General features: G+C 34.4%; 1 protein-coding gene across 1 annotated transcript; it reads left to right on the top strand.

The window, feature by feature from the left end:
* Positions 1-505: 505 nt before the first annotated feature.
* On the top strand, positions 506-6071 carry LOC142611634 (putative protein phosphatase 2C 75). The gene is made up of 4 exons (XM_075783729.1): positions 506-1072; positions 1197-1589; positions 2320-2425; positions 5408-6071. The coding sequence occupies exons 1-4, from the start codon at positions 626-628 to the stop codon at positions 5746-5748; spliced, it is 1287 nt and encodes a 428-aa protein (XP_075639844.1). The 5' UTR covers positions 506-625; the 3' UTR covers positions 5749-6071.
* The last annotated feature ends 5901 nt before the right edge of the window (positions 6072-11972 follow it).

Raw genomic sequence — 11972 nt, 5'->3', positions numbered from 1 at the left:
ATTCGGCGAAAACAACAACTACTAGAAACGCAATCAAACGTGGGCCCCACACACATAACTTCTGTGTTTTCAATAATGTTATTTTAATTTTTTTTCACTTGCGTGGAATTTTCTGATTGGTCCACTTGTAGAGTTTGAATTGATACAACGTGGGCCACCATTTTGTCAGAAAAACATGACACGTGTACTCAGTTCTGTCTCTCCTGGGTGAATATCCTGCGATACGAGAAATTGACTGGCGAAGAAGAAATTTGGAAAAAAATAATAAGAAAGCAAGAGACGTTTACGGAAAATAGATCGTCATTGAGGACACGTGTCAACAGAGCAGGAAGCCTTGGTCGGTGAAGGGCAGTACGGGCAGCAGAGACAGCTGCCCGTAGAGTTGGCTTGCCCGAATGCCTTACACATAGAGAAAAACAACACAACACGTTGCGTACTTTTGTTTCTCTCTCTTCTCAATACAGTACGTTTTCTTAAAATAAAATAAAAACACATACTTTCTCTGTTTCAGTGATTTGTATTTATTTTCGACATTTTTGTAACGTAAAAAAAAAAGAAGAGAGGCAGAGATGGCTATCAGAGGAGAGTGGAGCTTGACGGAAATTGTGGTTTGCAGATTTTTTCAATGACGGAGGTTGTTTGTCGGAGAATGCTTAAGCACGAAGACGAAGATTCGCCGGAGAAATGCCGGGAGCGCCGGCGCCGGAGAATAGAGATGAGAAGGCTGGCGGCGAGTTCGCCGCCGCTGACGCCGAGCCAGAACCACCGGAAGGAGAATCCTAACTGGGCGGATTGCTCTGTAGAGTCGAAGCGGATTCGGACGGCGGAGAATAGTGATTTACAGGTGGCTACAGCGGCGACGTCGTCGTCTTCGCCATCGTCTTCAGGAGATTACAGAGAGGCTTCGTCGGAGCCGGAGAGGAAACCGGTTTTCGGGACTATGTCGGTGGCCGGAAGGTCACGCGAGATGGAGGACTCCATAGCCGTTAGGACCAGACTTTGCCGGCCGGAGATAAGTGGCCGGCGATCAGTGCACTTTTTCGCTGTCTTTGACGGCCATGGAGGACCTCACGTATATATAGCTCTCTCATCTTCTTCTTCTTCTTATTATTCTTATTCGAAATATATATTTTTACACAAAAATAAAATAAAATAAATATAAACTTTTTTTTATTTAAATTTTTTGTTATTTGCAGGTGGCGGCATTGTGTAGAGAAAGGATGCACGTGTTTGTGGAAGAGGAGCTGAAGCGCGTGGGACTGAGAGGAGAGAGTGAGAGTGGGAGTGGTAACAGTAGCTCGAAAGAGGAGCACGATGATGAAGAAGAAGAGGAGGAGGGATTGGAAGAGAGGTGGAGGAGAGTGATGAGGAAGAGTTTCGAGAGAATGGATGCTATAGCATTAACCACGTGCGCGTGTGGGAGCGTGGGATACAAGTGTGGGTGCCACCTTGTTGAGGTGACGCTAGGTGGGTCCACCGCCGTGGTGGCACTTCTGACTCCTGACCACATTGTCGTCGCTAATTGTGGTGACTCACGCGCCGTCCTTTGCCGTGGAGGAGTCGCTATTCCTCTTTCCCAAGACCACAAGGTGCGCTTCCATATCTCTTTCTCTCTTTCTTTCCACTTTTGTAGTTTTAACTTTTAATGACGTGAAACAAAAAATTTTGGTACTCGCTGTACATGGTTGACACGTGGTACTTTTGCCAAGTTTTTTAGTTTTTACTTTTTCAGAGTATCTGAATCTAGGACAGGGTTTTGCATGTAGTTGGTGTTTGTAAAGGACTAGGATAGATAAGTTTCAAATGGGTTTCTGAAATTTTTGACTCATGAGCTGATGAGCGTACTTTCTCTGGTAATGATGTAGATTAAACACAAAATAAAAAAAAAGTAAATTTTTTTTTTTTTGAGAAACACACGTATATAATGGACACACGTACATAATAGAGAGAAAGAGATAAGAAAATACGGTCACACGTCAATACTACGATAATACTAAAACTGCATGCTATAGTCAGAATAAAAAAAATAAATTAAATATTTATTTATTTATTATGATGATGGTATTAAAATTAAAAGCAGCTACAAGTCCATATGCATTTTTCTTCCATAATTTACTTCACAGTGAAGCTAATACGAAAGGTTGATACCCATTTATGTTGTAGTGTTTCTTGTGTTGGGAGGTATCCTTGTTGAGTGATTGTTGAATAATGTAATCGTTTAAACGAATCCCTGTATTAAAGTTTTTTTTTTAATGAGTTATGTTTATGTAGAGTTTTTATTTAAATCTTTATGTGGATGACTGTAAGCATTGTTTGCAGCCTGATAGATCAGATGAACAGGCCAGAGTTGAAGCTGCTGGGGGTCGAGTCATCTTTGTGAATGGAGCTCGAGTTGAAGGCATTCTTGCAATGTCCCGTGCAATAGGTAATATTTTAAACATCTAACCAAAGTATTTCCTTGTCCAATTACATTTACGACCACATGGTATTGGTATGACTCCTAAATGTTCTTATTGCATGATTACCATTTGTGGACATTTTGAGAATTATCTTTTAGAATAGATTGTTTGTTTTAATCACTTCAGAATGAGTAAGAAATTATTTTCATATAATGAAAAATATTGACAAATTAAACTTTTTTTTAAAAACAAAATCCCAATTTTGGATGGAGTCTATTGAAACGGGGAGGTGTTTAATTCCGTGCTGAACACGTCCGTTTTGGATGGCACAGTGCCATATGAATTCCACCCCCCCCCCCCCCCTACCACCCTTCTTTTTCTCTGTTTCAATGATACTGTGTGCTGCAGCTGGAGTATGAGTTCAGCCTCAGCTTGAAAATAGCACTTTTGGTGATAGCTGATCTTTTTGGGCGAATCCTTACATACCAATCTTGATTATGTACGCTGGCACCGTGCAATTCTTTTCACAATGATTTTTAACTTAAACATATGACATGCTCATCTTTTTGTTGCTTTCAACTATGGAACTTATTGGAGATGAAAAGTTGTCTTGTTCAAGAGCAATCCTCAAGGGTCATATTGGACATTTCTGATCATTTTAGTTGGCTAATCATAAACATTACACATGTTATCCTCATATACAATATTTGATCAGTGTGTGTTTGACATGGATAATGCATGTTGCTTTATATTAGCGATAAATCATATTTGAATATATCACCTAAACTTCTAATAATGGTAAGGAACAAGCATTATTGAGTGAAGCAAAAAAAAGGTTGGGAATAAATTTGTTAGCTAGAGTTGACAGCAAGCTTGTTCTCTCACTACTGATAACTGTCAGATGACTCCCCTTGTAGCAGTTGGTTTATCTTCATGAATGAAAAAATAAAACTAAAAAATTAATGTTTTAGGTAATTTGGAGTAAGTTAGTAACAAGTATTTCCATAATTTTTTATTAAGCTAGAGTTTGGAATGTTGTTCCATTTTGTCTCAGTGGACCTTATGGAAGGAAAGAGATAGGCTGACATTTGACGAGGAAAAGGCATCTGATTGTGAAGATTAATTCAATGTTTTTCAGCAATTTGTTTTATTGGGTGTCTTTATATGAGAGTAGACCTCCTTGCTTCATTGCATATGTGAGTGATCATGAGTTGACAGCTGAGTATATAGGTAGTATACTCTATAACTGTCCCTCTGATACCTTTGCAGAACTGGTTGGGAATGGGTTCCACTTACCCTGCCAGGTTCTATGGATCATGTCCCCTTCGCAACAGTTCTACCTTGTCTTGGGACATTGTTGGCTTTACAGGGATTCCCACTGGATAAAAGAATCTCACTCTTTCCATCCCAGATAATATTTCAGTGCGTCCACAGAACAGTACTTAAATAAGGGCTTAAAGGTTATCTAAAATGTAATGTAACTGTGGCATCTTGATTGTTATGCAGGGAATGATTACGTATATATCATGTAGATATCATATAGATCATGTTGCTTTTCATCACATTTATTTGATTAATTTTCGCTGTTTCTACATGTTGCCCTTTTTGTGGTTTTATAAGGTAACATTTTAAGTTCAATTGAATGCGATTTTTCGTTTCTTATTTTTTTAAGTGGTTCTAGCAAATGAAAATGCTTCTGAAACTATGGTTGTTTGTACACCATATAAGTTAACAACATGCATTGTCTTTATCATTTTCACAATGTATTCTCTTTTGACTTAATGATTGAATGCGTCTCTTGAAGGTTGTAGTAACAAACATATAGGGACTGCATTCCTTTTTCTTTTCTTTTTTTCTCTGGTAAACCCTTTAAATTGTGAGGCACTCTGGTGAATTGAGAAGCCAGATGGGTTATGTTATTTTGTGTCAGTTTACATTAGGATTCAGCTATTTGTGCATCAAGCAGGTCAATCCTTGAAGTGGCCAAGTACAGAACTTCCAGTACAATGAAGTGGTTAGTCTGACCTTGGCTTGCCTCTTGATCTTTCCCTCCTGTTGTCTTCCAAAAACCAGTATAACAAACTTTGCCATGGTGATCAATGGCAAACATTCTTAATTCATGTCTTGGTTTTTGAAGATGTTTCATCTCTCATGTTGAAAAAGGTTGAACAATAATGAACATCTTCTGGTATGTCCTTAGTGTAAAAAAGGTTCCTTGACGTTGTTAGGAAATTTACTATCATGCAATTATAATATGGACATGAAGCTTAGCAGGTCTGTCATTATACATTGGAATCTGAGTGGGAGATTCTTTTTCAATATAAAATTTACTTGAGCACCTATAAAGACAAGAATTTATAATATATCAATGTAATTATGATATTTGTGGATTGGTGGGTCATGCCTAGGAGGGTGGTGGACTTACTGTTTTGCTGAAACGGGGGAGTTTGGAGGACATCAATCCATAGATGTATGGAAGGCCATTCCTCTTTGTATTATGTGGATAATTTGGAAGGAACAAAACATGTGAACGTTTGAGGGGACCGAACGCTCTTTGCCAGAGCTGAAGCTAAATTTTCATGAATAGCATTACAGATTTATGCAACTTTTGTTAGCATTACAGATTTTCTGGTACACAACCTGTGTACAAGGGATTCTGTTTTGCTTTTTTTGATAATAAAATATCTTATTTTACCAATATAATTTCTTTTGAATATTGGTGGAAAATGGGTCTGGATGTCCTTAGCATATGCTTTTAAACTTTTGACTTTCAAGGTCCCCTTGAGGACATTCATATTATCATTTGAACATTATTGTGGAAGTGCTGTAGGTAATAATACCAACCCAGCAACTTTTGTTGTTTAACTTGTAATTGGTCCTTGTAGTGAGTGATTTATTTATTTATGTATACATTTTAATTTTTTTGTGAAGCTGTAAATGAAAAATTAGGTGGCTTAAAAAGGTTTTTAAGTTATGGTGTTTTAAATTCTCACTTTTTCTTTCAACAGGGGATAAGTATCTCAAACCATTTGTAACATCAGAGCCTGAGATAACATTTACAAAAAGAGAACCAGAAGATGAGTGCTTAATCCTCGCAAGTGATGGCTTGTGGGATGTTCTTTCAAGTGAATTAGCTTGTGACGTGGCACGGGAATGTCTTCGAGAAGTAACTCCTGCTCCTGACGCTGCAATAGACCTCAATTCTGGGCCTCGGATAGAAGATGAAGGGGCTGGTGCATTGTATCCATCTCGAAGTGTACTTGCAGCTGCACTGCTGACTCGCCTTGCCTTGGGACGAAAGAGCTTTGATAACATCAGTGTCATAGTTGTTGATCTGAAGAAGAGCTGAGGGAAAAATAGAATAGAAAAGGTAAACTTAATGTTGATATGAAGTTCTGTACAGGTTTCTTGATGGGAAAAAGGTGGGGTAAAAAAACATGCAAAGATATGTTGCATTGAAGAATATTTGCCATGAGATAGATGAAAAGAATTTCATTGCCTCTGCTGGCATCATTTGCTATGTATATTCCATTCTTTTTCTGTTCTGATCGATCGCAGTTCTCCACAAAATTGACTGTGGAATGCGGTACAGAAATGTATATTGCATTCTTTTGCTGTTCTGATCGATCATAGTTCTCCACAAAATTGAGTGTGGAATGAGGTTAGTGAGAATTGGCAGTGGCGCATTAGCAATAGTAAGAGCACATTTGGTACATTGGAATGATGAATTCCAACGATAGCGTAGAAAATAGGAATTAGGACTAGCAAAAACATAAGAGAATAATTATTTCTATTCATTCATTTGGTGATAACATTGGAATCTCCTCCAACCTCCTTTTCATGACATCCTCGTAGAACTAAGTCTGATCATTTATCTTGCCATCAATGAAGGTCATAATACTGTTGAATCTTCAAGATCCATTATTTCATTGTAACTCACGAACCCTAGGCTCTTGATGCAACAAGTTTATAGGTATCTATACTTCTATAATATTATTTAAGAGGTTTCTCCTGTTTGGATTCATTATTTTTTAGTTCAAAAATGTCCCTATATTCCTATGTAAGTTTAAGTAAAAATAAAACTACAGGACAATCTGTAAAAATGTAACTTTAACTTCCACTAAAATATTAATTAAAAAATAGGATCACTTTTCTGTTAATTTTCAAATTACTTTATTTACTTATAAATTATATTTTCAAAATAAAAATTATATATATAAAATTTAAAAAAAAAAACACAATTTTTTTTTCTACAAAATAGAACCACACTAAACAAAAAGCCATTCTCAAAAAAAGAAAAAAGAAAAAAAAGAAGAAGCCTCACACGCAATGGTAAGTTACAATGGTTTCATATTCGATAGCTCTGGGCCTCTGGCCATGTTGGCACACTACCAGTAGACATAGTGTTGTTGGATGATGTCTCCGGAATGAAAGGCTCTAACACTGACTATATTTGATCAATTCAATATACATGGGTGAGGATGGTACCACTCATAACGCTAGGCCCTCGATCTAACTAGTGCACATGTCTATTCCTATTACAGTCATCTCCGAGAGCTCTGGCCATGTTTGGGAGTTAATGTTGTTTTCGGCTGGTCATGTCTCTTGGAAATTAGAGGTTCCAACATTGACTAAATTGTCAATTCGTTAGACATGGATGGAGATTAGGCCAAAACTTGTGGCCAAGAAGCAAATATTTCGGCATTGGTGAGGCGCTTATCCCATGTCCTTTCAACATGGGAAAATTAGAAAGATTAGGAAGAGAGAGTAAACATAGAAATAGCTAGTTGGTATTCCTAATCCTTTGGGAATATATCCAATAGCTATTGGACGAGTGTTAATCCAATAGCTATAACAATATATCCTAAGAAATGAACCTCTGGCCTGAAAGATTTATTGAAAGAGTCTTTAATATTTTTTTAGCTATAACAATAGTGGAGGGTAATTTGAACCATAATTCTTCTATGGTAATGAAGATTTGTGGGAAGAGTGGAAGAGTAATGAAATATTTTCATAATCGCATAAATAGAAGAGAGTGAACCAAGGTTAGTGATGTTAATTAGGAATATTATAAATTCATATAAAAGTCATCATCATGATGTTAAGAATATTATAAAAATTCATATAAAAGAATATTATAAATTCATATAAAAATCATCATCATGATGTTAAGAATATTATAAAAATTCATAGAAAAGTCATCGTTAAGGGCATGCGATATACTTTATTACCAATTTGAAGAAAAATATTGTCCATTATATTTTTCTTATAGTAGTCTCGTTATAAATACTTTACAAAGCACGTTTGCAGTTGGACCAATGTTGAAATGAGTCTTAAGATCTTAAATGGTAACTGAGCTGTCTTTACTCTTTAGAGAGTTTGGTCACTTGAATTGGGATCGAGATGAGCAAGAGCGAAGAGGTGCTGATTGGTGCATTAAAGCATGCGTATACGAGCTCAAGCGAACGCAGAACTTGCTCAAGCAATCACAAAGTTGTAAGACTCTCGCTTGAGCGAGGTTATGGAACCTGCATGACTTTTTACTAAGGAAGGTTTCCATACCATAGTAGATCCAAGAGTGTCTTCTTTCTCAAGCATATCAGAAACTCTTACCAATATTTATTAATTTCAAGCATTTGTTACATTAAAAGTTATTGTTATTGTTATTATTATTATTATTATTATTATTATATGCAACTTACCTGTTTTTTACTCTCAAGAAGAGGCAAATCTCAACCTCATAATAAGCTAGCACTAGGAAATTTAAAATAACTGTAAGCGATAAAAAACGAACTTTGGTTAATTTAGTAAGTGTAGGATCGGAAATTAGAAGCTCTATATGAAGTCTAGAATCACTCATTCCTACATAAACAGAGCACAGTATCATAATGAGCGGTAGTAAATGATATCATGATGGGTGGTATAGTAAGCACTCCAAAGCTTAAGCTTAAGTAATAGAAAGAATTTATGAAAATGAACTTCAAGGGTGATTTCGCATTCCAAATTCTCCTACTAGCACGTGTTGAATCGCCCTTTGTTATTACTTTTGGTTAGATATGATAAGTTCATGCCTGTTTTGTTGACGTGAGCCATTTTTTCAATTAATTGGGAATCTCGTTAGAGATATGCCACATCACATTAAATGCTGAGTGAAAGGTCTAAGTGTAAGTTATTTTACGTAATATGACACTTTTATTAAATAACATGTGTCGGAAAACTTATCACATTAAATGAAGTGTTCCCCACATATTATTTTACTCGCTAATTAATATTTAAATTTTTTTTTCTAATTATTGTCACACTAGTAATTATTGTCATTTTACTCACTCCATAACGATTAATGTTATGTGAAATTTTGTGTTTCCCTAATTACTCTCTTTCTGTCTTGTTGAAATGATGCACACCATGTCTCCATGAGCATGATATGAGTTGTAGTTGTAGAAATAAAATATTGAAAAAAAAAATTGTTAGCAGTTACAGTTACACTTGCAGACAATTAATCGACGAAATCTCGCGTAGAAGTTCATGGCTCATGCAAATACTTTCCCGTGGCGCTCCCAAACACCATTCTCCATCCACGAGTCACCATGAAATGAAACTTCCCCAACCATCTTTAACTTTGTTTCTATCACTAGTCACTACTCACTATTATCCATAACAAATTGCTTTGCTCTTCTTTCTCTCTCTCTCTCTCTCTCAAACACACACAATAGACAATACACTCATCTCTCTCTCTGCAAAATGGCACAACCATCTGGGCAGCCAATTCTGAAATCCGAAAGTGATGCATCCGATTCCGAGGTGCATCGTGGCGAGAGAGTTGAGACAACACTGTCATTGAGAACTGGTGGCTCTGCTGGCTCATCCTGGTCAGCGATCAATAGTGCAGAAACTCCTTTTCGGAAGCGGCAACATTTACTTGAAGAGGTATTGGATGAGAACCCGATGCCAATTTTTGGTTCAATTTCGATCCAGGGACTGGCAGACAAAATGGAAGATACGGTTGTGGTACAAGAAAACTTTTGCGATCAACCGGACATAGCTGGTGGAAAACCTTTGCATTTCTTTGCTGTCTATGATGGTCATGGAGGATCTCACGTAATTCTCTTCTAATTCTTTAATCCTCTAAATCTTCTTTAATTTATTTTTTCTTCCACCCTTAATTATTATTATTAAGTTAAATATGAATCCATTTTTTTTTCCTCGCTCTAGTAATTTAAGGTAAAATTTTAAAATTTCCGAAGTTATTTAAATACCTAATTGGATTAAGATTCTTTATTGTTCACTTTTTGTTATTTCTAAAACAGATTCAGATCTGTAGAGTAATTGAACCATAAAGTTCCTAAAAATTTAATAAATTCATTTAAAAATTTAATTTTGTTACATAATTAAGATTTATTAAAACATGACCATCATGATTTTAATATTTATTTAAATTATTGATTTTAATAAACAATCCATTATTTTTTCAAAATGGATGAATATTTAAAGAATTCTTTTCTTTTTCTCTCCAAAGTTAAATAAATAAAAAACTTTATTGTAGAGTTACTCTAAGAACTCTAAAGGATCTTAATCTGTTAAAAGACTATTGAAATAAAATAAAATGATGAAAGATAAAATAACCAAATTGAAAAAAATCTCTTAAATATATTTAACTCAATCTCATGGTTGTCCATAGTTGTAACTGTTAATTTTTTATTTTATTTATAAAATTATGATTATTTAAAGTTTTGAAATTCTTTCATCCAGACACTTATGGATTTTGTTTTTTCAAAACAAAAAAAAAAAACCTCTAAGCAAGGATTCTAGTTAAAATTATGAGTGTTGGATTCATTAATCTTATATATTTGAGTTTGAAAATTTCGATACATTTCAATTTACACAGTTTATGAAAATTTAAAATCTCACCTAAAAGTTTGAAATTGTAACAAATTACACTTAAAGCTAGTTAATACTTAATATTACTTATTAGGTCTCACCTATCATAATGATTACGTGGACTATTTTTCTTCCATTAAACTTACAAGGGTAATTACACTCTCCTCCCTTGAGGTTTGAAAGAATGACACTCCACCTAAAACCTAAAGCTAGTTAATACTTAATATTACTTATTAGGTCTCACCTATAACCTAAACCTAAAACCTAAAGCTAGGTTTAAAATCTCACCTAAAAGTTTGAAATTGTAACAAATTACACTTAAAGCTAGTTAATACTTAATATTACTTATTAGGTCTCACCTATCATAATGATTATGTGGACTATTTTTCTTCCATTAAACTTACAAGGGTAATTACACTCTCTTCCCTTGAGGTTTGAAAGAATGACACTCCACCTAAAACCTAAAGGAAAAAAAACAGCCCTTTGAGATTTGAAGAAAATAATACTCTTGTCCTCCTTCCATTAATATTAGTAACAGAATATTTTAAAAATCTGTTTTATCAAAGTTTAACCATGGTTAGTAACAACACAACTAGTAAATTTAGAATAAAAGTGGAACTTTGTGCATTTATAAAGTATTTTGGTACGTAACAAAAGACTTGCAACGACAAATCTCTTCACAACTTGTTGAAAAAAGAAAAAAAAAAAGTAATACTGAATATTTTAAAATAATCTTCAATATAAAAAATTGATTTTAGAATTAGGAAACAAGAAATAAAGAAAAGTTAAATTTTTCTTCTTTCATGGGATGGTAATTTTGAAAATCTACCCTTATATAACTAAATGACAGGTTAGTATTCAATATTATTCATATCAATTTAATAGAGTTTGGTCAAACAATGTTACAGGGGAAAGTGTTTTTTCCCTTAAAATTTGGGTGGAGTGTCATTCTTTCAAATCTCAAGAAAGATGAGTGTAATTGCCCTAACTTAGTAAGCTTTAAGGATTTCTAAGACAAGTTTTGTAGGACCAACTAAAAATTGAGATATAATTTCTTAATAATTTAGTCAAAAGTTTAAATTCACAGAAATCTTAAATTCTCAAAAATGAAAAATCTGAAATAAGTTGACCCTTAAGATCATTATTCATGTAGGAATTCAAGGTGAGTTTTTAATTCATGAAATAAAGTTTGTGAAAAACTAGTTATTCATTTGAAATTCTCATAAATTATAGTAATGTTTACACACATCTCAATTCTCATGAAACATATTTATAATAAGTTCTATTTGATAAATAAGAAGCGTTCTCGTATTTATGTATTTGTAAGAATTACCATTTTTTTCCTCTTTTTGTAAAAGTAATTATATAGAGTTAATTTTAGGAAATAAGGTAATTATTCTTCATCCAAATAAGATGTCTATCAATATTCAAGGGTATATTTATTATTTAAAAATTATCCTTAATGATCAAGAATTTGCAGATACTCTTGAATTATCCTCAAGGAATTCTCACACTCTAGAATTTAAACTCTCAACAATTTATATCTCTTGAGAGATTTGAAATTGTCCAAAACAAACAGACCCTTACATAAACCCAAAATTCTTGTTACAAAATGCTCAAACTCATCACAAGTCACCAAAAATAGATGGTAAAGTTGGGACAATAATTTTTAACATAAAAATTAAAATTAAATTT

The sequence above is a fragment of the Castanea sativa genome, chromosome 10, assembly GCF_040712315.1.
Source record: "Castanea sativa cultivar Marrone di Chiusa Pesio chromosome 10, ASM4071231v1".
Classification (NCBI taxonomy): Eukaryota; Viridiplantae; Streptophyta; class Magnoliopsida; order Fagales; family Fagaceae; genus Castanea; species Castanea sativa.
The sequence above is the reverse complement of the archived record's forward strand: the minus strand, read 5'-3'. Positions and strand labels throughout refer to the sequence as shown.

What these genes read in the sequence shown, in the direction of transcription:
- LOC142611634 (XM_075783729.1), top strand. Translation starts at nt 626, where the DNA reads ATGACGGAGGTTGTTTGTCGGAGAATGCTTAAGCACGAAGACGAAGAT. An exon ending in ACGGCCATGGAGGACCTCAC is followed by an intron (nt 1,073 to 1,196) that starts GTATATATAGCT and finishes TGTTATTTGCAG; the next exon opens with GTGGCGGCATTGTGTAGAGA. An exon ending in CTCTTTCCCAAGACCACAAG is followed by an intron (nt 1,590 to 2,319) that starts GTGCGCTTCCAT and finishes CATTGTTTGCAG; the next exon opens with CCTGATAGATCAGATGAACA.